Source organism: Podarcis muralis, chromosome 1, assembly GCF_964188315.1.
Source record: "Podarcis muralis chromosome 1, rPodMur119.hap1.1, whole genome shotgun sequence".
Lineage (NCBI taxonomy): Eukaryota > Metazoa > Chordata > Lepidosauria > Squamata > Lacertidae > Podarcis > Podarcis muralis.
In genome coordinates, this window is record NC_135655.1 from 125,632,067 (window position 1) to 125,659,832 (window position 27,766).

The 27,766-nt window shown below is 42.2% G+C and overlaps 1 protein-coding gene across 4 annotated transcripts; it reads left to right on the plus strand.

Moving 5' to 3' along the window:
* Window positions 1–812: 812 nt before the first annotated feature.
* SF3B1 (splicing factor 3b subunit 1) lies at window positions 813–27,467 on the plus strand. 4 transcript variants are annotated; one of them, XM_028751786.2, is made up of 25 exons: window positions 814–961; window positions 5,928–6,094; window positions 6,295–6,396; window positions 7,832–7,946; window positions 9,754–9,833; window positions 10,838–11,005; window positions 11,566–11,803; window positions 12,489–12,701; window positions 12,962–13,083; window positions 14,938–15,135; window positions 15,228–15,329; window positions 15,882–16,061; window positions 16,953–17,039; window positions 17,280–17,550; window positions 18,981–19,126; window positions 19,221–19,367; window positions 19,950–20,075; window positions 20,616–20,837; window positions 21,920–22,102; window positions 22,199–22,310; window positions 22,623–22,743; window positions 22,980–23,111; window positions 23,815–24,087; window positions 25,857–26,073; window positions 26,814–27,467. In XM_028751786.2, exons 1-25 carry the CDS (start codon window positions 934–936, stop codon window positions 26,970–26,972), a joined length of 3,909 nt encoding a protein of 1,302 aa, XP_028607619.1. In that variant the 5' UTR covers window positions 814–933; the 3' UTR covers window positions 26,973–27,467. The 4 variants fall into 4 exon arrangements, 2 of the variants coding, with proteins under 2 accessions (XP_028607619.1, XP_028607628.1); XM_028751795.2 differs by lacking the exons at window positions 814–961; window positions 5,928–6,094; window positions 6,295–6,396; window positions 7,832–7,946 and adding an exon at window positions 7,996–9,424; XR_013390540.1 differs by lacking the exons at window positions 11,566–11,803; window positions 12,489–12,701; window positions 12,962–13,083; ... (14 more) ...; window positions 25,857–26,073; window positions 26,814–27,467 and adding an exon at window positions 9,368–9,424 and having other exon boundaries at window positions 813–961; window positions 10,838–10,898.
* Window positions 27,468–27,766: the final 299 nt, after the last annotated feature.

Below are 27,766 nucleotides of genomic sequence, written 5' to 3' on the forward strand. Positions count from 1 at the left end.
GACGGTATGCAAATTTTATTTTATATATTTAGTGCCCTTTACTTACAGCTGTTAGGGCAGGGCAGGTTACAGCAGTTTTGAATTCAGTATTTAAAAGCACCTTGCCCCCCAAAATGAGCTATTCAGTCATACTGAAAACAAGACAGGAGAGCAACCATATTAAACACAAGCGCTGCTCAGCTGAGATTCTCTATGAGCAGAAATGGAAAAAGTTGAAGGAAGTTCCCACCAAAGAATGGACAAGCAAGGGGAAGGATTCAGCAAAATTACTGTTTAAAACCTGCTAAAATAAGGTAACCTGATGATAACTGTTTAATGGTTAGAAGCCCTTTTCACACTTAAAAAAAGAAGAAATATTGTAACATGATTAATTCGCGAGCAGAACTTGGAGCTTACGAGCAACAGAAATAGAGGCTATTTGTATTATGGTTACCATATGAAAGCATGAAGGATAAGGTGGAGCAATGAGATGGAATTTAAAAACAACAACAAGAACGGGATACGAAACAAGCAAAAGTTTTATTGTGTATTGGAATGCTATGTGAAATTTGTGGAAACTTAATAAAACATGTTAAACACAAGCAGGGGGTCTGAGAGTACAACGGAAGCTGCGCCTTTTCCAGTACACAAGAAACCCCGCGCGTCTCTAGACCGAAACTCGAGGGCCGCTTGGGCGGAAGCAAGGCCCGAGGCCCTTCCCCAGCCTTCTCGTTCTCGTCTCTATGGTTTCCTCGGCCAGTGTATACCCCGCTCCCCACCCGCTCGCCTCAGCCGCGCTGCTCCGGCGCTTGCGCAAGACTCTCGCGCCTCCCTCCCTCCCCACGCCCTCCGGCCTGTCGGTCCCAGATAGCGGAAGTCGACGTCGACGAGTGGGCGGAGCTCGGCGAGCCCCTTCCATCTCGCTCGCTGTGTTTGTCCCGAGCTCCACACAAAATGGCGAAGATCGCCAAGACTCACGAAGGTAAGGGACGGGGAGGGTTGGGCCGGGCCTTCTTCTCCGGCTCGACTCCGGGCCTGAAACCCTCTTCCGCTCCCCCCCAACCGCCTCACGCGCTTCGGGGGAGCCGGAGGGCCTTCTTCGGGCGGCCCAACGGTTCGCGCGCCTCGGCCGGGGCTAGGCCTGCGCGTAATGGCGTCGCTCGCGCGGTCTCTTCCTTCCTCCTTCCCGCTCTGCCTCCCGCCTTTCCTGAGGCCTCCAGGCCTCGGCTCAGGAGACCCACATGAAGCCCAGCCGAAGATGTGTGTGTTGGTGTGTGTGAGAGAGAGAAATGCTCGGGACCAGAAACCAGCGTGAGGCGCTACACCCACCTCCCCCCCTAAAAAAAAAATAATTCACGAAATGAACACCATTTTTATTAGTTTGACAGTACAAAACCGTGCGCTCAACACCGCGTTTCGTAATACTGGCCACGGAGGGCAAGCGCGAAAAGGAAATGGGCCCCTCGCATGTAATAATACTCGCAAGAGGCGTGCAGAGGGCCACGATTCCCTCTTATTTCACTTCACTTTATGATTTTGGTGGTTTTGAGTCCCGTGTTCAGAGCTCCACTTGTTCTAGGCGCCTTTTGCGACGGGATTTCAGTTTCTGAGCTCTGGGCGCAGTACTGCAGAGTGGAAGGAAAGGGGGGTCTTTTGTGCCCCCAGCTCCTCTCTGAAAACTGTAGAAGAGGCCCTCTTAATTATATTATGGGGGTGGGCAAGGGAAGGATTAGACCAGGGGTAGGCAACCTAAGGCCCGGGGGCCGGATGCCGCCCAATTACCTCAGTCCGGCCTGCGAGGATCTGGGAATCAGCGTATTTTTACATGAGTAGGATGTGTCCTTTTATTTAAAATGCATCTCTGGGTTATTTGTGGGGTGTAGGAATTCACCCCCCCCAATATAGCCCGGCCCCCCACATGGTCTGAGGGACGGTGGACAGGCCCATGGCTGAAAAAGGTTGCTGACCCCTGATCTAAACGATGTGAAAAACGGACATCATATTTTAGCTGCAGTTCATTCATGTTCAGCTTTGTATTCTCGTTATAAAAAAGCCTAGATATTCTGTTGCTGTGCCCATAATCCAGGTTTAAGGTGCCATTTAGCTCCTAGCTTTCATATCTCAGTTTCTAACACTGGTTCAGGCAGAGGTTCTGTTTTTATAAAGATTTATAGATACGTGTTTCTTCAACGGTGTTTGTATGGTTTTCGCCCATGGCCTTTGGCTAGCGCAAGAAAGCTTGTTTACGTGCTCTTTCAGCTTTTGACTCAGTTTGCGGAAAGTGTTGCACATATGGTTCTTGGGGAGGGAGGCTTATTGCTTAACTTGGAGGGTATTTTAAAGTGGGTCGCCGTCTGGGGGGGGGCAGTCCACATGGCCCAACAATGCCATGAAACATACTTAGGAAAGCTGCTAGGAGATGCAGAAGTGAGAAAGGAGGTCAAGTTAGAAGGTGGGGCGGTGTTCATAGTCTTAAGCGGCTTTTCTGAAAGCTTTGTGGCAAGAGCTGTGTGTGGATTTTAGTGGCGTGTGCAATTTCCTAAGCACATTGGTGTGTTTGGAGAAATCTGGCTTTGCCCTTGGGAGGTAACGGTGAGCCCACGAAGAGCGCTTGTGTTTCACTTTAAGCTTGATACCATAGCAGGTGTCGGCCTAGAAGTTCCTACCTGGTTGAACAGCTGTGTTTTTGTAAGGCAAAAGGGATGAATTTCTTACTTTAAACGGTTATGAAGGGAGTAGCTTTCCAGACAAGGACACTGAACGAGTTTAATGTGGGAATGTCTTTTTTCCCCAAACCAGGAATGATGCCGTTGTAACTGAGCAATTAGTAATATACTTTATGCAGCTGGCAAAGAACATTCCCATGTTGATGTGGATAGAGCCCTGTAGCAGAGGAAATTCTCCACTGCTTTCCACAAACGCAGTAACTATAAAAGGGTTAACCATGTCCCCTTTCTTCTAACTAAAGCAAGTACCGGTACATAATCTCTTTCCTTCTGTGGTTCAGTGCTGAGTTTAATATATAGATGCTTTCTTTGCAAAGATGTGACTACTGTAGATTAGCATTTAATCTCAAACGCATTTACTCGAAAATGTCAAATTGACATTTTCTAAACCATTATTCTAGGTAAGTGTGTTTTGGATTGCAGTATTAGGAACGGTCTTCTCTTTCATGGTTTCCCCATCATATATACTTGTGATCTTGCTGCAACATCTGTTGTTGCAAGGCTTCTTAACATAACTTCAATGTGAAATTATAAATTATAAGCTTGTAAAGTATAAGAATATATAATTAATTTATGGTGCAGTAAGCCTAATCACAATAATACATAGTGATCTTTATTATTGAGATTGGATGAGTTTACTTTTATTGGAGATTAAATGTGGGCACCTCAGTTTTACTACTGAATGGATTTTAGATGGTTCTGTTGGAGGCAGAGTGTTCTTAATAGTTGGGGTATGCCCAGTTCCATTATGTCATAGTTACGATTCAGAGTTAGACAAGCCTATCGTTAAATTAAAATTTAAAAAAAGTGCAGGTCTGGAAAAGGCTAGATAACTTGAACTCAGAAGTAGGGGGCTGAGTCAAATGAAGTACCCCCTTTAACAAAAGGGCTTTTCTGCCCGCGCAACAGGACCGCCTCTCTCTTGTCTCTCCCTGTGCACCTCCAAATCTATTCTCAGCTCCACCAATACAGTGGTGCCTCACAAGACGAAATTAATCCGTTCTGCGAGTCTTCGTCTTGCGGTTTTTTCGTCTTGCGAAGCATGGCTATTAGCGGCTATTAACGGCTTAGCGGCTTTAAGAAAAAGGAAACGAACTCGCAAGAACTCGCAAGACGTTTCGTCTTGCGAAGCAAGCCCATAGGGAAATTCGTCTTGCGGAACGACTCAAAAAACGGAAAACTCTTTCATCTAGCGAGTTTTTCGTCTTGCGAGGCATTCGTCTTGCGGGGCACCACTGTACATCGGAACAGATTTGGAGAGCATGCAGGGAGAGGGGAGAGAGATGAAGTCCTTTTGCACAGGTGGAATACTTGGTTCTAATGGTATGGCTTGTTGGATGCAGCCCTGGAGCAGCATGTATTAAAATTAATTAATATAGTTTAACAAGAATTAGTTCCTCTCTTGCTTAAACCTCTTACTGCAAGCCATTCTGTATGTAATATCTTTTGAATGGGGAAATCTTCTGGGCAGACAATTTGTATTTGTACTAATTGTGCCATACCTGGTGGTTTGTGCAACTTTTTGCTGATAAGACAAAGTCGGACATATACATGCAATTGGGGTTAAGTGCTGCATCTTTGATTTCGCAGTTTTGGCTGTAGCAAGTTGTGATGTACTGTATACCGGGGACCCCATTTGATAATAGCTTCTGTAGCAAGAAATTACTAGAACAAAAGAGGCAGGTATAGGGTTTTGAAGCCCAAATGATGAAATCTTCATTTTGTTTACTAAAGTGGTGTTCTTAACGAAAACAAACACACACAACCATTGATTTCCCAAACTAGGAAAATAATGAGTGCAGTAGCTTGCTCTTATCCTAATTGTATTTGTAAAGATGGTTCAAATAATGTTAATGTAGCTATACTTTAATAAAACCAACAGTACAGTTTTTGTTCGTAATATAGTAAATGTAGCATGCATAAGAAACTTAAGTATTGTATACACCTCATTTTCAACTAAAATTTAACCCCCCCCCCAAAAGGGGAGCATTTTTATTTTTCATAGCTTTCTGGAAATTTTACATCTCTAGCCAAGAATGTATTCACCCAGGCATGTGAGGGTAAAGGATCTTGAAATATATGTTTCCTGTAACTTTGCAGTTATTAGATATAAGCCTATTTTGTTAGTTTTTAGGGTTTTTAATGTATTTGCTGCCTTGGACTCCTTTGGGAGGAAAAGAGGGGATAAAAAAACCTAATAAGAATAATAGCCAAAAGTGGAAGCAAAACTTTCAGAACTCCCAACTCCTAGCCGTAGAGGAGGATCAGAAAGGAAGCACAGAAGACTCACTACAGCTGATTCCTGTTAAGTTATATTAGAGCGACATGCAAACATGACCATTTTAGTGCATGTTTTATTATCTGGGTATACATTATTTAGAAGGCCTACAGGAGAGTTGTCATAGTATGACCTTACAGTAGGCAGATCCAACAAATCCTGCAAGTGAGGCAATATTTTATGAACAGTGATAATAATAGTTAATAATAGAAACTTAGAGTTGGAAGGGACCTTGGAGGTTATCCACCTCCCTCATCAGCACAACTGCAACTTTCCTAACAGAAAGTTATTTCATCCTCTGTCAGGCCCTTCGTCTTTACATAAGCCACACTGCTTCCTAGGAATATGCTCACTCCTGACCACACCCCTTCTCTGTGCCCACTTCAAGTCCTTTTGCTGTGCTGGATTGCACCCTTGAACTATGACAGTGCATCTTGATTGTCTGAATGGAGGATTTGTGGGGTGTGTGTGGTGTTTATCTCAAAACCTTTGATGTGTGTGACTGGAATGTCACACCTTACAAAAGCATAGGTTACATCAGTGATGGGCAAACTTGGCCCTCCCCCTGTTTTTGGGACTACAGTTCCCATCATCCCTGACCACTGGTCCTGTTAGCTAAGGATGATGGGAGTTGTAGTCCAAAAAACAGCGGGAGGGCCGAGTTTGGCCATCACTGGGTTACGTTCATTGGTCCACCCACCACTTGCTTGCAGTCCCAGAAAGGTTTCCTCTTCTATCCCTGACTTAATACAGTAGTTTCCTACATAGGCTGTGTTTTCAGCCCTGTAGAACAGTTGCTAGATTGCTCTTTGGTTATGCTTTGGAGAAGTTGATGAAATGCTTCCAGTAATACCTTTGGTCATGCCTTTGTGAATCAATTTGTGTGTATGTGTATGTATATATATATATATATATTAAAGCATTTGAATGTACCTTTGTTATAGACATTGAAGCACAGATTCGAGAAATCCAAGGCAAAAAAGCTGCCCTTGATGAAGCTCAGGGAGTGGGCCTTGATTCTACAGGATATTATGACCAAGAGATCTATGGCGGGAGTGATAGCAGATTCGCTGGATATGTAACTTCAATTGCAGCAACTGAGCTAGAAGACGTAAGTACACCAATATTTTACTGTCAAAACAAAGTCTATCATATTGTTGAAATTGTTCTTAAATGAAAAGGTGTGCAAGTTTTACATTTCCGGCTACAGCTCCCATTTAAAGTTTGCAAAAAAGCCTTCCATCCCGAAAACCATAATTTAAATACAGAAATGAACAATTAATTAAATCTTAAATGTTCCTGTTTGTATAGGATGACGATGACTACTCTTCTACAAGCTTGCTTGGCCAGAAGAAACCTGGATACCATGCACCAGTGGCACTCCTTAATGACATACCACAGTCAACCGAACAGGTGAACTTTTCAGTATATAATACAATAAGGAAGTAAAAGCTTCTTGTTTCCATTTCTGGGAGGAATAATGGGGACAAAATACTCAGTGAGAGGTGTGAGAGATTTTACCTGTGGCCGTGCACACGAACGTACACACTGCATGTGAATTAGTAATTTATTCTGTAAGCTGCTGAAACCATGCAATTGTGTGCAATGATTACATTTCGTTATGTGCCACTTATTGTTTTTAAATTTTAATTGTATTGTTTAACCGGACTTCTTCATTTAGAAGCCACTTAATAGTATTAAACTATATGGTGTAGAATATTTTTTAAAAACCCAATATGATTAAAAGTACAGCCTAAAACCAATAAAACATTGATATAAAAATAAAATAGGAACATGGGGATTGAAATTTAAAAGGTCTAATCTTACGGGTCCAGGGAAGCAATTCATGGTTATTGCTTCGTGTATAGCAGGGGGAAGAGCGTTCCGTAATACAGTTGGAGTGGCAGAAAATGCTCAATTTCTGGTCAATGTCCAATGTTACATTATAGTATATTTTGCCACCCCCATCGTTCTGCCTGGACACTGCGGTCCAGCGCTGAGGGCCTTCTGGCGGCTCCCTCACTGCGAGAAGCAAAGTTACAGGGAACCAGGCAGAGGGCCTTCTCAGTAGTGGTGCCTGCCCTGTGGAACGCCTTCCCATCAGATGTCAAGGAAATAAACAACTATCTAACATTTAGAAGACATCTGAAGGCAGCCCTGTTTAGGGAAGTTTTTAATGACTGATGTGTTAATGTATTTTTAATCTCTTGTTGGAAGCTGCCCATAGTGGCTGGGGAAACCGAGTAAATAATAATAATAATAATAATAATAATAATAATAATAATAATAATAATAATAATAATATTTTATTAATTTGCCTGGATGATCTATGTCACCGTAGAGGTTTGTACAGGGGAAGGCAGGTAGCCTGGTCCTTTCTTGTTCAGGACTTTATATATAACAACAAGACCTTGAACATGACTTGGGAGCTGTATGGCAGCTAGTGTAGTTCCCACCAAGCAGGTTTAATATGTGCTTGTCCAGGTGCTCTGCTTAACTTTGCTGCAGCATTCTGCCCCAGCTCCACCTTCTGCAACAAACATAAGAGTGATTTGGCACAAGACACCAGCTGTGAAGTTTACTGTTGGCAGTGAAGAAAAAGTCTTGCTTTGGAAGGGTTTTATAGGGAATAATGATAAACTGTTTTTAAAATAAAAGCTAAATTAATTTGTAAGTGGAATATGGAATATAATCAGCTACGAACTGTAGTGAATTGGGAACACAATTTTCATTCAGCTGAAGTAGTGTTTCCTTTAAGAGGAAATAGAAAACCTTGGGGAAATTTCCTTATCTTTTTACATTGCCGGCTCACAAAAGAAAACCCGTATTTTGTGTTTCTGGTTCTTAGTATGATCCGTTTGCTGAGCATCGCCCACAAAAGATCGCTGATCGGGAAGATGAATACAAAAACCGCAGGCGGATGATGATTATTTCCCCTGAGCGTCTTGATCCTTTTGCAGATGGTAACTTACTTTCTCTTTTTCACTGGATCTTACGAGTTTTGTTCCCTTAAAATTGTCTTTAGCCCTTTGATTTCTGTTGGCATGCTTATAAATTCAGGAATTTTTAGTTTATGTAGTTTTAAGAGTTGGTTGAAATCGTAGTTTGCCATTTTGTTCATCTTTTATAATACAAATTTTCTTTCCAGGTAGAAGGACAAGAAAATAATGAGCCATTGCCATAGAAACACAAAGGGTTAAAGGTTTCTCTTTTTTCTTTTTTGCTTTGGGTTATGTATACTATACTTTGAGCAACTTGTATATTTAGTGCTCAAGAACCTTCCAGCTTTCTGGAAGGGTTCAGTCCAAAATTAGAACACAAGAGAATTGCTGCTTTTAAAATGCTAAGCAAACATGGCAGTTCATTCTCAGTAGGAAGATTAGCTACATGAAGCAAAAGTAACATTGAGAGGCTTTGGTACTTTTTAATAGTTCAAGTCTGTTCTGATGATTTTAGACTGTAGGTCAGTGCAAGGGGCAGTAGTGGGCCTGATGGAAATTTTCCTCAGGTGAGTCAGCTTGACAGGTAACCTAAGGGCACCTGTTGGTTAAAACTATAGTTGGTTGCAGGTTTTTGTAAATTAGCATTTCAGCCTGCATGAATTGATAGGGATATGGATTTTACTTGCTTAACTGTCATTGATATAAACATGTATTGTCAGAATTCACAGGCCCATACTAACTGTCCTTAATTTCTTTCCTACAGCAGTACTGCTATATGCCAGTCCTGTCTGCATTCTTAAGGGTGCAGTTCAACACATCCTGTGTAGATAATGGTGAAAAAGTATCCCAAAGGAAAGTCCTTATCAAAGCTAGTGTCAGAATGACACTGCCAATTGGGCAATGATCTTCAGCATAGAAAATGTATTAAGAATTTTATTTTGTCCTAAATATTAATGCTATACTACATGTATAGCCAATCTGCACATTAAGAGCAGTGCATCCTTGCTAAGTTTGTTACTATATAGTTGGGCTTCTGTAAAATATTTAAAAGTTAGAATAAAATTTAAGATATAGATTGGTATATCTTATGATGTGGGAAAAACAATCATTTGCCTGTGAGTATCCTTATAGTGAATATAGTTTATTGGAATCAGCTCACAATGTAATAATTGTGCCTTCAGAATCAGTGGGGGGAGAAATTGTGTGCTCTTTAAATGAAGCCCTTTAACATGTCACCACAAAATGAGAATCTGGGAATGGTTGTCCAGATTCATCGAAGCATATACGCTGGTCTGTATGATAAAAAACAATTTTGAGTTATTATCTAGGTTTACAATAGTTCGTAGTCAGATAGCATAGGCTTTATCAGCTTGAACAAGGTAATGTGTTGATTATAAATATCTTTCCAAAGTGTTACTAATGGTAAAGAGATAATTTTCTAGGCTTCTATTCTGCTGCTTGAAGTCAGAACTGCTGATGGAGACAAAAGGCACGAAAGTGTACGTATTCCGGATTAGCAACCCAGGAACCCATCACTTCTGAAGACTCTTTTAACTGTGCTGTCATTTTATCATTCTTATCTCCTTTAAAAAAATATTTGTTTTAAACTGTTGTAGTTATGTTTGTGTTCAAACAGGTTAAATTGATCAGCAAAGTGAATAAACGTAAGATACATGTAATCTTTTTTTTAAAAAACAATTCAGTCAAAACAGTAAAATTAATTGATTTTGGCATAACGTAATATTAGAGTAGGGCAGTTTTAAAAGCCAACTTTTCCTAATCTCCTGTACTTATTATACTTCTGTCCTGTTGCTGTTCTCTTCTGCAGGAGGGAAGACACCTGACCCTAAAATGAATGCGAGAACATATATGGATGTTATGCGTGAACAACATTTGACAAAAGAAGAGGTGGGTTAAAGTTCCACTTTGAATTTTAATTGGTTGCAGTCTAGGCTGATGAACAGGCAGCTTTTGAGAGCCTACCAATGCTCAGATCTCTCATGAATTGGCTCTCCTCCCTGTCCATCCTCCATTGACCTGTTTGTCCAATTGCGCGAACAATTTTAAATTTTCCTATATGTTTTGGAGCAACACCATGTTAAAGCATTGTGAGGAAATTACATGATGGGTGGCTCACAACTGCCCACTGTGGATCATAGTGCTGTTGCCAGTAAGTTCACATACGGAGGCAGCAGACATTGAAGATGGCCAGGAGTTCCTCAACTCTGATCCTAGTGCAACTGCATGTGACGTTCTTGGTGGACAATATGTGCAAATTCAGTGAATTGAGTATTGTGGATTCAGCAAAACAAATGTTATCATGGTGAATTTGCACATGTTTTTAGGAAGAAAACATTTAATTGTCTTGTTCTTTTGGCCGAAACATTGAATCTGTTCACAAATAAAAATCCAGGCTTCCGAGCCATGGTATGGAGCACCAGGAGCAAGCTTTAGGTTCAAGGATTCCTTCCTCCTATCCCAAGCTTAGATCCAGTTGAGCAGGAAGAAACCAATTTATTGTCAGTTCAGACATAATGGCAAAAGATTGCTTGCACTAAGCAGGAATATATAAGTTAGGGAATCTGAGTGAGGGAGCCCATGCCATGGTTTGGAGGATCAGGAATATTTTGAGTACGTCCTGTTCAGTGTAGCCTGTTGATATTTTTGGCTAAATTATTTGACAATAATTGGCAGGTGCTTATCTGCAGAATTAAGTTAAAGCAGCGAAAAAGAAAGAAAAAAAGATTGCAATTAGGGGATAGCCAACTGGATAGCTTACACGTTTACAAAAATGCAAATAAAAGTGTAGATCAAAAGATTTGAAAAGGCTCCACTAGCACAGGAGCGTGGAATTTATTTTAAACTGGCAGTATTGGAGGAATAAGTCATTTATTTGTTTTATCTTTTAACAGAGGGAAATTAGGCAGCAACTAGCAGAAAAGGCTAAGGCCGGCGAACTTAAAGTCGTCAATGGTGCTGCGTCCCAGCCACCATCAAAACGCAAACGGCGTTGGGATCAGACTGCTGACCAGACTCCTGGTACCACACCGAAGAAATTATCTAACTGGGATCAAGCCGAGGTAAGGGTGTGATGATAGTGGCTGCTTGTCTCAAGTCATTGAGTTCTGGGGTTTCACGAGCCTTTGCTGTATGTAGAGCTATCCTTTTTTCTTACTTTGTGAATTCAAGGGCCACTGCCATGGCTTACAGTACAGAGAACAGTTAGGTAGTATGGATGGCATGGTATGCTCACCCATTTCACAGATTTCCATGGAGAGGATAGAGTCCCCAGCACTTTGCCTCCCCTTTCATACAAACCAGGCATATGCCTAAAATGCCCTGCACGTATAGCAGTGTTCCCCAGCCTGGTGCCTTTCAGCTGTCCAATTGGCTGAGATTGATGGGATTGTAGTTCAAAATATATAGAGGGCACCAGGTTGCCTTAGGACCTCTCAATCAAAGTAATGCTCTAGTGTGGAATATATAAAAGCCACAAAGGTGAATGAAAATACCTGCTGGGTTAAAAAAAGACAACCAGTGATCTGCACCCTGATAGTTGATGTGAATTCCCAAGTATTTTGCAATCTTAAGTACTTTTGCAAGTAGTGCAATATAACACCTGTTTCTTTGTTTTATTCAGACCCCTGGACATACTCCGTCTTTGCGATGGGATGAAACACCTGGCCGTGCAAAGGGTAGTGAGACACCTGGAGCAACACCTGGATCTAAAATATGGGATCCAACTCCTAGCCATACACCAGCAGGAGCTGCAACACCTGGGCGTGGGGATACTCCTGGGCATGCAACACCAGGCCATGGAGGTGCAACTTCCAGCGCACGGAAAAATCGATGGGATGAGACTCCCAAAACAGAAAGAGGTATTTTTACCATCCTGATCTGTTATTTGCTTGTCAATGTACATGAAACCCTAAGGCCAAATCCAAAGAACCTCAAGAAGTTCTATGCAGTCAAGAGAGTTCTGGATGTTTTTCTCAGGTAGCGATCTCCTTTGTTACTATTAATACTAAGAAGAATGTCAATTTTCTGTTAAACAACTGCCTGACATTCAGAAGACATCTTAAGACATCTTCAGGGAAGTTTTTAATATGTAACGCTGTACTGTTTTTAACACTTGATTGGGAGCCGCCCAGAGTGTCTGGGGAAACTCAGCCAGATGGGCGGGGTATAAATAAATTATTATTATTATTATTATTATTATTATTATTATTATTATAGGTGCGTGTGTCTTCTGACCAAAGGGGACAAAATTAATCTTCCATTTTAGCAGGTGGAACCCCTCATATTTATTTATTTACTTATTTTAATCTTGATCTCTGAAATAAAAGCTAATAAAAGGATTGCAATCGCTCAGCAAAGCTGTATATAACTAATACAGCTTTACTTATTTGCGAGTAACGTTGTTCATGATTGCATTTGAACATCTTGGGGAAGTGCGAGTTTTGAAAAGGTTCTTGAAACCTGCAGTGAGTTTTCACTTTCAGAATAGATCGTCTGTCTCTGTACACTGGAATCAGTTTGAAGCAAGCGGGTTTTGTTTTACAGATACTCCTGGACATGGGAGTGGTTGGGCTGAAACACCTCGTACTGATCGAGGCGGCGATTCCATTGGCGAAACCCCAACCCCTGGGGCAAGCAAAAGAAAATCACGTTGGGATGAAACGCCTGCGAGCCAGATGGGGGGGAGCACCCCTGTGTTGACACCCGGCAAAACACCAATTGGTACACCAGCTATGAACATGGCGACCCCCACACCAGGTATGCTGGAATTATTTTTTTAACAGCCCAAGCGTAAAACATGCTGGAACTCAGCAACGACCTAATGAAATAGAAAAGCGGTTTTCAAGCTTACTCTGCTTGTCCCTCTGCGTGCGATGCTTGTCTGCTTAAATAATTCAAGCTTGAAATTTGGCCGTGTGCGATAATGATGTATATATGCCTTTGCTTGTTGCGCCGTGCATTTGAACAGGGAGATCATTTGACGCAGTTAACAACATAATTTGTTGATTTCAACATAGGTCACATCATGAGCATGACTCCTGAACAGCTCCAAGCTTGGCGTTGGGAAAGAGAAATAGATGAGAGAAATAGGCCCCTTTCTGATGAAGAACTGGATGCCATGTTTCCTGAGGGATACAGGGTAAGCAGATGGACCCAAGCCATCACTTGCAGGATTAGCATGAATTTAGATAATGTTTTCCTTAACTTTAACGTGCCTTGTTCAGGAACGGACCTATGTTTTGAATATTGCCTGCATGTTGTGAAACAGGACCTGACTGATGTATCTTCTTCGTTCATAGTAACCTAATAGTTTTTGTGCCTGCTTTTAAAAAATCTACCATGAATGGTCTCAAAAGACTGGATGGAATCCAGCCGTTTCCTAAACTTAACCATGGGAACCTGGATAGCTCAGTGGGTTAGAGCATGGTGTTGATAATGCCAGGCAGTGGCGTAGCGTGGGGGGTGCAGGGGGGGCCGGGCGCAACATCTGGGGTTAGGGCAAATCCACAGGTTAGGGGGCGCAAATCCACGGGTTAGGGGGCGCAAATTACTTGCCTTGCCCCGGGTGCTGACAACCCACGCTACGCCACTGATGCCAGGGTTGCAGGTTTGATCCCCATACGGGACAGCTTCATATTCCTGCATTGCAGGGGATTGGACTAGATGGTCCTCAGGGACCCTTTCATCTCTATATGGTTCTGTGATTCTATTGGGCCTAACCCAGAGGAGCCTTTGTATACTTGGGCTCAGTTTCAAAAGCAGTTTGCATTGGAGAGCGAGGTGCTCTTAAGGGAGAAGCAGTCTAAAAAGACCTTGTGCTTAGAATTACTTGCTCTCTCACACTCTCTCTCTTTTTGGAGATCCAGTGTGGTGTAGTGGTTAGAAGGGTGGACTCATAGTCTGGTGAACTGGGTTCGATTCCCTGCTCCTCCACATGCAGCTGCTGGGTGACCTTGGGCCAGTCACACTTCTCTGAAGTCTCTCAGCCTCATTCACCTCACAGAGTGTTTGTTGTGGGGGAGGAAGGGAAAGGAGATTGTTAGCTGCTTTGAGACTCCTTAGGGTAGTGATAAAGTGGGATATCAAATCCAAACTCTTCTTCATCTTTAGTTCACACTAGCCACGGTCAGTGCTCTCAGTCTGAGGTGCTGAATTCTCCTTGGCAAAGCTGCTCAGAGTCTCCAGTGTCATCCTCTCCAGAGCAGCTTAAGTAGAGACAAAATTGGAAGATGAGCACGCTAAATTCAGTACGTGAGAGTTGGGCAAGATTTTAGAGCTGGCTCGCAGCACCTCATTTTCCCAGTGACATTAAGGAGGCCTCTACACTGACGCACAGGCTTCTTCTGGGGCTCCTCCAAGAAGCTGGGAAAGATGATGCCAACTGGCTGAGATCCAACAGATTGGACAGAGTTGTTTCCTGAGCAGACTCTTGAGAAGTGGCGCTGCTCAGGTGAACAGCAGCCTGTAAATTGCCGCTTCTGAGCCAGTTGGGGACAGTATGGTTGCCAGCTGGCGCATAGCTGTTTGTGTTTAACAATTTTAATCGGAGCCAGCCGACCTGACTGGAAGCGTCCGCGACCAGGAGGAGGAGGAGTACCAGGAAGAATGGATGAAATTTAAAGACTATTTACTTAAATACGTTAAGATAACTTAATTGGAAAAATTTGCAAATATCAGATAGGCTTAGGATTTACATATGTGATGTTTGAGAATAATATGCTTAAAGTTAAAATGAAAAGAAAGAAAGATGTTAAGTGATTAAGTTAATATTACGAGAAAACTTGGTTTTGGTAAACTTACAATGATATACACTGAAATTCAGCTAGGGTGATTTGAGGAAGTCACTTAACAATGTTACTAAGATTGGATCAAGTTCAGTTATGATTTTTGTTTGTTTGTTTAAAATTTTGGAAAGTCAATAAATTTTTTGGGGAAAACCACAATTTTAATTTCTCCGATGATTGGTTTGAACACTTAATTTTTTTCATTTTAGGTTCTCCCTCCTCCAGCGGGTTATGTCCCTATCCGTACTCCAGCTCGTAAACTTACAGCGACGCCAACACCTCTGGGCGGCATGACTGGATTCCACATGCAAACTGAAGACAGGACCATGAAAAGTGTCAATGACCAGCCTTCAGGAAATCTTCCTTTCCTAAAACCAGATGACATACAGTATTTCGATAAACTACTGGTGAGATTTTGGCTTGTCTGTATTGTTTTCTTACACTGTATGGAGGTTGGCGTTAAATGTGTATTAACCAACGTACTTGTAATTAACCGTAGGTTGATGTTGACGAATCAACACTCAGTCCAGAGGAACAGAAAGAAAGAAAAATAATGAAATTGCTTTTGAAGATTAAGAATGGCACCCCTCCCATGAGGAAGGTAAGTTAGATCGCTGCCCCTCTTACATCCACTGTTTATACTCACTTTGTCTTGTGTTTGCCCTGTGCTTTATGAGTGAATTTATTATTATTATTATTATGTTATATAGGCTCACTTCATAATTTCTTGCCGGAGCTGGACAGCATTTTTGGTTCCAAGACCCATCATTACTAAAATATTTAGAAGACTGCTTAGAAGAGAGTGGCTGTGTTGATTTAGAAAAATACTTATACACCTGAGTCATGTACAAAACCTCTAAGTGGTGTACAGCAAAAATAAAAACAAAGATTAAAGTCAGAAATCGCACATGCAGCTTGCCAGTCATTTAAATTTATGATCTTGCTGAGATTCCTGTAATTCAGGGGCTTGGAGTAGAGGACCCTTCCAATTCTACAGAAAAGCCCTGTCAGTAAAATGAATCTTTGAAAGATGTCTAAAAACAAGGAGCATTAAATACCATACCTCTTTATTTTAATTTTTTGACTTGCTGGGCTTTAAAATGAATAGAACAGGCTGTATCTAATGTTATGCTACATTTCCCCTCTTCCATAGGCTGCTTTGCGACAGATTACTGATAAAGCTCGTGAATTTGGGGCAGGCCCGCTGTTCAACCAGATTTTACCCTTGCTGATGTCACCAACTCTTGAAGACCAAGAACGCCATTTGCTTGTCAAAGTTATTGACAGAATCTTGTACAAATTAGATGACCTGGTCCGACCATATGTCCACAAGGTTTGTCTCACTGAAATTTAGTACTTTCATTCTGAATGACATAATTTCAATGTAAGCCTGTGATGTATATATTCAGAATGACAGATGATTGTACTCCCTATTGTGTTGTAGGCTCATAGCTATAAATATATTATTTCCACAATTAAATATAGAAAAAAGCTGTGTTGTTAAAACACTGTTGGTGCCCTTCAGATAGTTGCGTTTAAATTTTGAATTCCAGTTTATTAACTTAGGTCCTTAAGTCCTAGCTGCCACAGCTATAATATTATTTTTGGAAGCAGGAATGGTCCTTATTAGCATTAAATTATTAGTGCCAGGTAGCAAAGTAGGAGGATAACAGAGAATTGCAATGTGGATTAAAGGTAAAGGTACCCCTGCCCGTCCGGGCCAGTCTTGACAGACTCTGGGGTTGTGCGCCCATCTCACTTAAGAGGCCAGGGGCCAGCGCTGTCCGGAGACACTTCCGGGTCACGTGGCAAGCGTGACAAAGCTGCATCTGGCGAGCCAGCGCAGCACACGGAAACGCCGTTTACCATCCCACCAGTAAGCAGTCCCTATTTATCTACTTGCACCTGGGGGTGCTTTCGAACTGCTAGGTTGGCAGGCGCTGGGACCGAGCAACGGGAGCGCACCCCGCCGCGGGGATTCGAACCGCCGACCTTTCGATCGGCAAGCCCTAGGTGCTGATGCTTTTTCCCACAGCGCCACCCGCGTCCCCCGCAATGTGGATTAAATGAATGCAAATGAGGGCTTCTTTGGAATTGGAAAGCATGAAACCTTCAACTTCTATGAAGCTCATTCTTGAGTTTAGCTACTACTGAAGTTAACACAGTTTTAAAGCTGTATTTGCATAAGACCTAAGTGTTTTAACTTTCACTTAACCCTTTTCAGATTCTTGTGGTCATTGAACCGTTGCTGATTGATGAAGACTACTATGCCAGGGTAGAAGGCAGAGAAATTATTTCCAACTTGGCTAAGGTAAACACACCATAAATTCTTTCTTTTTCTTACGCTAATACTAGCAGAGATTGAAAACTTGACCTGGGATAACATAATAAGCATATCAACCAATCTGACTGCATATTTTGAAGAGGCAAGATACTGTTGCTTTATGGCTTTGAAAAACGAGCACAGGCTTACCCGATCATGAATTTAGATTGTAGAAATGCTTTGTGCAAGTCAGCAATAGCAGCTTGTTTTCTTATTTTGTCTTTTCAGGCTGCCGGACTGGCAACAATGATTTCCACTATGCGACCTGATATCGATAACATGGATGAATATGTTCGTAACACAACGGCTCGAGCCTTTGCTGTGGTCGCCTCCGCTTTGGGCATTCCATCTCTCTTGCCTTTTTTAAAAGCCGTGTGTAAAAGCAAAAAGTCCTGGCAAGCTAGGCACACTGGTATCAAGATTGTGCAGCAAATTGCTATTCTTATGGGCTGTGCCATTTTACCTCATCTCAGGAGTTTGGTTGAAATTATTGAGCATGGTAAGTAGATGTAAAATTGCATAGCGTTCAAGTCCTAAAGCAGGGGAGTGCCTTTTAGCTGAATGCTGTTAATGGGTCATATAACAAATCAGTGTTGTATCAGAGCACCTTTGATTTTTTCTTTGCAGTAAATTCTGCTGGGTTATGAAAGCAAAATGCAGAGAGGAGAATTTGGACTATTCATAAAATGCATCTTACTTTTAGCTCCATCAGCAAAGTGTGCATTCTGGTTATCGCAGTATTGCAAATGACTAGCAGCTGGCATAGGAGGGACGCGGGTGGTGCTGTGAGTTAAATCACAGAGCCTAGGACTTGGCGATCAGAAGGTTGGCAGTTCGAATCCCCGCGACGGGATGAGCTCCCGTTGCTTGGTCCCTCTCCTGCCAACCTAACAGTTCGAAAGCACATCAAAGTGCAAGTAGATAAATAGGTACCGCCTACCAGCGGGAAGGTAAACGGTATTTCCGTGCACTGCTCTGGTTCTCCAGAAGTGACTTAGTCATGCTGGTCACATGACCTGGCAGCTGCACGCCGGCTCCCTCGGCCAATAAAGTGAGATGAGTGCCGCAACCCCAGAGTCGCCCGCGACTGGACCTAATGGTCAGGGGTCCCTTTACCTTTTTAGCAGCTGGCATACCAATGTAGTGTGTACTTGGTGGTGGAGAGAACATCAATTTTACAACTTTCTTTTTTTAAAAAAGATATTAACTGAGAGTTTATATCAGTCTTGACCCTTTTAACGCTATACAGATAGATAGATAGTTAAGTTATGGCTAGACGAGCCTGCAGTATAGGAGACTAGGATTGGAGGCTGTGCTGAAGTTAGGTTTGCAGTCCTGTTTGCCTCTTGGTGTTGTGCTACTCTTCAAGTTAAGACTTCTTTAGACCAGAGACAAAGCTATACTAAGACCTGTCAAGTACTGTAGTCATACACTTCAGAGTGAGGTGTAGATTTGTGACACCCTTGGCCAAAAGGCTTACCACCACTGGATTAGGTTGTAGGATTGAGATGACTTGGGATATTCTCCCTGATTTGTTGGGGTCTCTCAAGACATTGCTTCATAGCTCCAAAAATATTTTAACATGAATTGTGCGGGTTTTGGTAAGCCTAGGGTGGGATCCAATTTAATGTCTGCACGAAAAGGTTTGAGAGTTGCCATTGTTGCACAGGTGGTAGCACACAAAGCTAAACTGTCAATGAGTTGCAGTTGTGCCAGAGGGTACACAGTCTCTCTGCCAAGCACAAGATTGTGTGCAGCACTTGTGTTGTACTAAGAAGGGACTCCTGTTTACAGAATGCCTCCTGTGGTGCAAGCTGACTGCCACAACTGGGTATCACCTGAAATGTGTTTGTTGTGCCCTGATATCTGTTGACGTCACTTCAGTTGTGTCTCTGCAAGATGAAACGAGCAATGTGTTTTGTTTTTCAGGCTTGGTGGATGAGCAGCAGAAAGTACGTACCATCAGTGCTTTGGCTATTGCTGCTTTAGCCGAGGCAGCAACTCCCTACGGCATAGAGTCATTTGACTCTGTTTTAAAGCCCCTGTGGAAGGGTATACGCCAGCACAGAGGAAAGGTAAGCCTGAGTTGCCTCAATCAGCTCATTTTTAAGAGAACATGCCTGGATATTACTGATTTTTAATCATGTTTCTAAAATTATGTACCATCAGGGTCTGGCTGCCTTCTTAAAAGCTATCGGGTACCTTATTCCACTTATGGATGCAGAATATGCCAATTACTATACCAGAGAAGTAATGTTGATCCTTATCAGAGAGTTCCAGTCTCCTGATGAAGAAATGAAAAAGATTGTGCTGAAGGTACGCAAATGTAATATCTGCTGTTTGTTATTTGAGGCTTTAAAGAGTTGGATGTATGCAAATCATGAAGAAAGTTACACTTCCACGTGCTGTGAGAGATGTATTGGTAACTGTCAATTTTAACTTGTTAATAAAAACAAGTGTAATATTTTATATAATATTTTTATACTATATATATTAATTACACCCCATATGTGTGTGTGTGTGTGTATGAGAGAGAGAGAGAGAGAGAGAGAGAATGAGAGAGAGAGAGAGAGAGAGAGAGAATATGAGATAGACATGGATCCTGAAAGGTAATAGTCTCACCATAGTGCAGAAAGGAATACTGAGATCAGGATAAATGGGAGCTTGCTTAAGATCAGCCCAATGAGTTTGTGCTTGAGCTGTGCTTTGAATCAGGAGCTTCCTGGGTCATGCTGTTGAATGCATTTTTTAATTAGTTGCCTTATAACACAGTTTTTTAACATACTGCTTTTCCAGAATCATTTTGTCTATTTGAAATTGGGTATAATGAAACTTTTATCCTAACTTTTTCTCAAGAAGAAATAGGGTATTCATGCTGGCTATTTCCTCTCCTTCCAGGTAGTAAAGCAGTGCTGTGGAACGGATGGTGTTGAAGCAAACTACATTAAGACAGAGATTCTGCCCCCATTTTTCAAGCACTTTTGGCAGCACAGAATGGCACTGGACAGAAGGAATTACAGACAGGTACTGTTGGCTTCTTAGTTGGAGAAGGCTTTGAACAGATTTGGAAGTGTGTTGGAAACATTTGGAAGTGTGTTGGAAACAAGCAATACTTGTACCATCATAGGTAGTTATAAAGCAGTTTCAGAAGAAACCATAAATGCTAATTCTGGGTAGATTACTGGAAGGCTTATTATTTATTTCAACCATTTGTGTACCACTTCACACCTTAGTCTCTAAACGATGGACAGTGTGGTTAAAACGATAAAAGAACTATGTCCACTACTGCTAGTTTTAATACAAACTTCAAGTTTCATAAAGTTTGACAGTTCTTATTCTGTGAGATACTCAGCGCAGATACGCTGTGTTTCAATTACTCACATATACTGCAGTGGTAATGCCACCAAGAATAGAATTTTAGGACTGCAGTTCTATCCATATGTCTTAAGAGTAAGCCTTTTTAACTAAAACATAGTTTTACTTCTATTTCTTTTTGGTGGAACAGAATAGGGGTGGTATGGAACTTGCTTATTCAAAAAATAAAATAAAAACTGTCTGTTTCAGTTGGTTGACACGACTGTGGAGCTTGCAAACAAAGTTGGAGCAGCGGAAATTATTTCCAGGATTGTGGATGATCTGAAAGATGAAGCTGAGCAGTACAGGAAGATGGTTATGGAGACAATTGAGAAAATCATGGGGAATCTGGGAGCCGCTGATATTGACCACAAGCTGGAAGAACAGCTTATTGATGGTATCCTGTATGCCTTCCAAGAACAGACCACAGAGGTATATGGAAACACTCATAATTTCTATTCGGGGTTAAGTTTAGAATAATGACTAATAATTGTGTCGGAAAGGGAAAATGTAGACTTCAGATTTAAAAATTTACCAGTAACATAATCCATGCTCAAAAACAGCCCATCTGCACAAACATTCCCACAAGTCATTTGGGACTCTGTGGGTAATAAAAGTTGCTATCCCTTTAGTTGTTAAGGGGCCATAGGAGATATCTGACTGAGCCCACACACTATTTTATTCCCAGCCCAACAAGTGACTGGCAACAGTCATCTGGATGGAGAAAGAAAGTACTCAGGCTGCAGCCACAAGGTCCTTCCTGTCTTTGATTTTGAATGAGTTGATACTGAGGTACTTGTGATGCTCGTGTTAGCTAACCCCACTTCAGTATCCATCCCTATTAAGCAGCTGTCAATGGAGAATTGTTTGTTTCCATTTTGGGACTCAGATCAGCTTTTACCATTCTGCTGGCATGATGATGCAAGAGTTCAGGGCTGATAACCTGAAATTTTGCTTGACTGTCAAGTCATGAGAAATGTAGATGGGATCAAAACCTAGCCTGTCAGAACGAGACAGCGAAGCTAGGAAAGTCAAATAACCTCCAATGTTGGTGACTGTGATGGGATGATGAGCAGCTTGTGCGTAAAATCCTAGTCCCTCAGAGTTTGGCCAAGTCCGCAAACCTCTGCCTACGACGGAGCCCCTCAAGCATGGCTCTGTCAGTCGCTAGCAGAATCCGAAAGTGGGCTGTTACGGAATCTCTTCCAGCATAAAAGCTCCTTAACGGAAACACGTCTTTTGGACTCTCGGCGCAACAGTTTCCGGCGAGGAGTGGGTGTCCCTATAGGAGGTCTTGAAACCTCCCCACTGTTTTCGCTGGAAGTGTCTCTGAGCCATCCCTCCGACTCACTTTCCCTCAGAGCTCCCTCTCTCCCCCTGCTGGTTCCCTCTCCAGCTGCTGAGTCTCTCTCAACCTCAGTGAGCCCTTTCACCTCCTGTCCTTCCGATGGCAGTTCCCTGACAGTGACAATACAATACTAAGACATTCTGTTTTATAACTTCCTTGTAAACAGGACTCCGTGATGTTGAACGGATTTGGAACAGTGGTGAATGCTCTCGGCAAGAGAGTTAAACCGTACTTGCCCCAGATCTGCGGTACGGTTTTGTGGCGTTTGAACAACAAGTCGGCCAAAGTAAGGCAGCAAGCTGCTGACCTGATATCCCGTACTGCAGTTGTCATGAAGACTTGTCAGGAGGTAGATACTTTTCCTTATCACTTTTCTTAAACATTGCTTTCATGTCTAGAGACGTTCGATTACAAGCTGTTGTCGCTTCTTCTTTTTTGTTCATAGGAAAAATTGATGGGACACTTGGGTGTGGTATTATATGAGTACCTGGGTGAAGAATATCCTGAAGTGTTGGGCAGTATTCTCGGAGCACTTAAAGCTATTGTGAACGTCATAGGTAAGTGTAGTTTTTATAACTAAACAACACCCTGTGGAACACCCTCCCTTCAGATGTGAAGCAAATAAGCAGCTATCTTCTCTTTAAAAGACATCTGAAGGCAGCCCTGTTCAGGGAAGTTTTTAACATTTAATTCTGTATTGATTTTAATACTTGATTGGGAGCCGCTGAGAGTGGCTGGGGAAACTCAGCCAGATGGGTGGGATATAAATAATAAATTATTATTATTATTATCATTATCATAACAAAGTGAGTTTTTAATTTGGAAGGACGGAAATTGAGACTCAAGGTATCCTTTTCTATGTTGAACAGGTATGCACAAAATGACCCCTCCAATTAAAGACTTGCTGCCAAGGCTCACACCTATCTTGAAGAACAGACATGAAAAAGTGCAGGAGAATTGTATTGACCTGGTTGGGCGTATTGCAGACAGGTAAATGATTTTTTTTGTTGTGCTTAAGTGTACCTTCAGGTCTATATTGTGTAGAATATCTTTTATATATGTGTGCACTGTAATTCCTTTTGCACTTATTAGTACCTCAACATTTGCTGTAATGTTCAATCCAAAATAAATAGTGCAACTACATCTTGCGGATCTAGGTGTTTGCGTAAAAGGTTTCCACTTCCTTTTCTTCATTAAAAAATAACTTTCCCCTCTCTTTTATCCAGGGGGGCAGAATATGTTTCTGCAAGAGAGTGGATGAGAATCTGCTTTGAACTGCTGGAGTTGCTAAAAGCTCACAAGAAAGCCATCCGAAGAGCAACTGTGAACACATTTGGTTATATTGCAAAGGCTATTGGGTAAGCATGTCCCTTACTGTATAAACACACAGCTCAACACAATCTACCATATTTTTTCTGTGGACAAGACAGGGTTTTTTGCTAAAAGAAATTAGTCTAAAATTAGGAAATCGTCTTATAGATAAATGGTGAATGCACAGGTATTCGGGTGTGGGTGGTTCTGGCCTGAATTCAGGCTCTGGCCCGATTTCTTAATTTTGTGTTCAGAAAAATACACGTCTTATACACGGAAAAATACAGTACTTCTCCCTCTCTTTGAAGTAGTGTTAACGTCCCGTTTTCCAACATACAGGGTGATTTTAACCTCCTCCGACTGGGCCCATTGACATGAATGGACTTAAGTAATTAAGTCTGTTGATTTCAGTACTTCTCGATGTCAATCATGTGTGTCTGGGGTTTGGAGAATGAAAAGTTAACACAACTGCAAAGAAAGGGGGAGTTGGATCCTTTTGAGCTATGCATCTGAATGAAAAAACTGGAGAAACAATGGGTATAACTTAGTGAACCAATTACAAACCCACAAAATGTAAATCCCATCAAAAATTCGATGCTGCATTTATACCTTTTTAATTGATAATATCAATCTGTGTGCATTACATATTACAAGGAGCAAGTATGACGGGCCTTACCCCAAGGGACTTAGTCTGTGGGTGCCATGGTTCCTTTATTTTAACATTTTTTTATTGCTTTGTTCTTCTTCCAGACCACACGATGTGCTGGCGACGCTGCTAAATAATTTGAAAGTCCAAGAAAGACAAAACAGAGTGTGTACAACAGTAGCAATAGCTATTGTAGCTGAAACCTGCTCCCCTTTCACAGTGCTGCCTGCGCTCATGAATGAATACAGAGTTCCAGAACTGAATGTCCAGAATGGTGTATTAAAATCACTTTCCTTCCTCTTTGAGTATATTGGAGAAATGGGAAAGGACTACATTTATGCTGTAACCCCATTGCTTGAAGATGCTTTAATGGACAGGCAAGTAAACCCCACTCCCCAGGCTTAAATTGTGCAACCGTCTTCATCTTTCATTTGATGCACTTCTTCTGGAGAATATTAAATGGGGGACAGACACAAGACTTGACTTGCTTTCTAGGCATGTAATAAGCAAACACTGGAAATATTTGTAAAAGCAAAGTTGACCAGAATACATGATAAACAGCCTGTGTGAGCCACCAGTTCTGGGAAGAAGGAGTGGGACTGATTTTCCTGGATCCCAAGTGCCTTCCCTGGAGGGATGGATGTTTAGAATCCCTGCCTCTTTCTCTTCCGTATACATAAAGCAAGCTTAAACAATTGCCACATTGCTTGGCTGAACTTCATTTACATAGCTGTGGCTGGAAAAGATGGCGCTTGGTGTAGCGTAGCTTTCCACTTTTCTACTCTTTTTGGTTGATTAACATCTGCCCAGGGAGGCGGTAGTTAAGCCACTCTGAATTTATCCCCTCCTGGACTCTGGGAACTGTTCCAACTGCTAGCCTGTTACCAATTTTTTTTAGCAAGATCAACACTGGATACCAGTCTGTTTCTGGGTACAGTTTGAAATGTTAGTGTTAATGTATGAAACTCTTAAGTGGCTTGGGGCTAGAATGTTTGAAGGCCTACCAACTCCCACATGAACTTGCTAGATCTTTAAAATCATCTTCAGAGGCCCTTCTCAGAGTGGAGAGATTAAGCTGGTGGTGTCTGAGGAAATCTGTGAGGTACCAGCATTATCATTTGGGTGCCAGGTTATTCTCCAAGGCTTCACATGGTTAAGTGGCCTCTGCCGTTTAATTGTTCCCTTAATCATTTTTTATTATATTGTTTCCCGATTATTACAGCTGCCTGCTTATTTCTTTGTGCTTTTTCTCTACGCCATTGTGTGAATTTTACTGCTTTTAACGTGGTTGGTTTTTATTAATATTGTGAGTTGCTGAAATGGCAAAGCAGTGTATACCGTATTTTTCGTCCCATAGGACGCACCAATTTTTTTTGGGGGGGGGAATAAAGGAAACCCCCCCTTTATTTCCCCCCCAAAACCAGGTTGGGGAACAGTGGGATGGTGGTGCTGCGCCTCCCCGCTGTCCCCCGAGCTTGTGGGGCTGGCTGATGTCTGCCCGGCGCGAGGGGTGCTCTGCTTCAGGGCGCCCCACGCGTGGGGCGGCAGGCTGCGGACACCTGCGCGAAGCACGTGGTGTCCTCCGGAGTGCGCCCATGCTCCGCGCTGCAGGCTGCCGCCCGGGGGAAGTTCCCCTGGGCGCGCAAGGCTTGCGGACACCTGCGTGAAGCACGGGGCGTCCTACGGAGGGCGCCCCATGCTCCGTGCTGCCGGCTGCCGCCCGCAAGCCTTGCGCGCCTGGGGGAACTCCCCCCGGGCGTGCAAGGCTTGCGGATAGCTTCCTGGAGCCTGGAGAGCGAGAGGTGTCGGTGCACACCGATGCCTCTCGCTCTCCAGGCTTCAGCGAAAGCCTGCATTCGCCCCATAGGACGCACACACATTTCCCCTTCATTTTTGGAGGGGAAAAAGTGCGTCCTATAGGGCGAAAAATATGGTAAGTATCTAAAATGATGGTGGCTCTCACCCAGACATACTGAGTTGAATCTATTGATGAGCGCAGCAGGGAGAAAAGAGGATGGACAGTGGTTTGAAGAAGCTAAATGTCACCAAAATAGGTTAACTTGCAACGTATAGTCATGTTGTAACATACATTCTGTCAACCTGGCAAAAACCAAACCTAAACACGTCTATGCAATTTCCTTTTCAGGGACCTTGTTCACAGACAAACCGCTAGTGCTGTAGTACAGCATATGTCGCTTGGAGTATACGGCTTTGGCTGCGAAGACTCTTTGAATCACTTACTGAATTACGTGTGGCCCAATGTGTTTGAGACATCGCCCCATGTCATCCAAGCAGTTATGGGAGCGCTGGAAGGACTGAGGGTTGCTATTGGACCTTGCCGAATGTTACAATATTGTTTACAGGTAAATTTCCTTAAGTAAAAATATTTGGTTTGTGAGCAGACCTTGGAATAAATCCCACATCGCATTTTTTGTCAGCATTCTCAAGGTGACTTCTATGAACAAACACCATAAGCTCGCCTGAACAAATCAGGCAAGGAAAAACATTGGTTAAATATTGCATGACCATAAAACAGTTAATGAAGGCAAGGGAGTTCTTTGACATATTAAGAACTATTGAAATACAATTGTAGTGGTAGAATGACTGCTGGGGTTTTTTTTAATTATAAGACACCTTTTTATTTTAGGGCATAGCTCGTTCCTGATGACTTGCCTTGAAGCATCGTATTTAGGAAGCCTTGATAAATCATTAGCTGAAAATATTCACAAATCAGTGTAACATTTGGTTTGTGCTGTAGCTAAGCTAAAGAAGACAGTGGTTGTGATGGGGGAGCCCTCTGGGTGGATGTGAGAGGTTTTGTGCATCTGCAGTGTGACTTTCACCACTCCCGTCCTCTGTGCTCCACTATACAAGATGTTTTTAAAAACGTTGAGCTTCAGCAGCTTGCAAGTTTCTTGGGGTGAAGAGAGGGTTAGAAGAGGGTAGAGGTATCCCCATTTTGTATATATTTAGTTGTGAACACCCTTTGCAACGCCTAGGATTGTGGCTCCCTATGGATAAACTGTCATTTCTTTTAAACAAATTTGGGGGGGGGGGACGACCTTGGAAATGTGATTTAATTCTCCTACTTTTATTTTCTTAGGGTTTGTTTCACCCTGCCAGAAAAGTCAGAGACGTGTACTGGAAGATCTACAATTCCATCTACATTGGTTCACAGGATGCTTTAATAGCACATTACCCAAGAATCTACAATGACGAAAAGAACACCTACATTCGTTATGAACTCGATTATGTCTTGTAATTTTATTTCTCATTCTTTTTTTTGTGTTTAGTGCACAGCTATTCCACACTTGGTTCAGATCTGGTGATGTACAATTTTTAAGACACCGCAGATCACCGTAGAGCGGATCAGAGGCGCAGAGCTTTAGAAATCCAGTAGCATGATTTTTACATAACATGTCCTTGTTGATTTTGATGTTAAAGCCAGTAGTGACCAAGAGCAGTGATTTGCAGAGTACTGGAAAGATTTCATTTTGGATTCATCTTGATGAGGATTTAGATTCCATTCCTTGTGTTTAAAGGGGCTGTTTATTTGAGAAATAAACATTTGTGTATAAAATATTAATGGTTATGTGTGTGTGTGTGTGTGTGTGTGAGCATTTTTCAAAAGGGAGACACTTTAACAAGTCTCTGATAGATCGTCAAGCAGTTTATGTAAGAAGGTGGCATACTGCATTTTAACCCTCTTTGTCATACCCTAGCTTTTGAATAAATAAGAGAAATGTTCACATTTTGATTGTAGCATCTTCATCCTGTGCTTGCTGTGTGGCCGATAAAATCTACAGATTTTGTACTCGCTGAGCGGTAGTGAGTTTCTGGCTTCCTTCACTCAATTCTTTTTTCCAAATCCCTTGCCAAATTCCTTATTCTCAGCAACTTTTTATTTTTGTATTGTGCTACTCTGTTGTTTTCTGTGAAACTGAGGTGAGATGTTCTAGGAATACAAAAGAGGGTTATTTTTACTAAGCCTGGGAAAACTGGTTGATGGCTCTTGATCCTTACATGGAAAACTCTGATATAGAGAAAAGGCCAGTA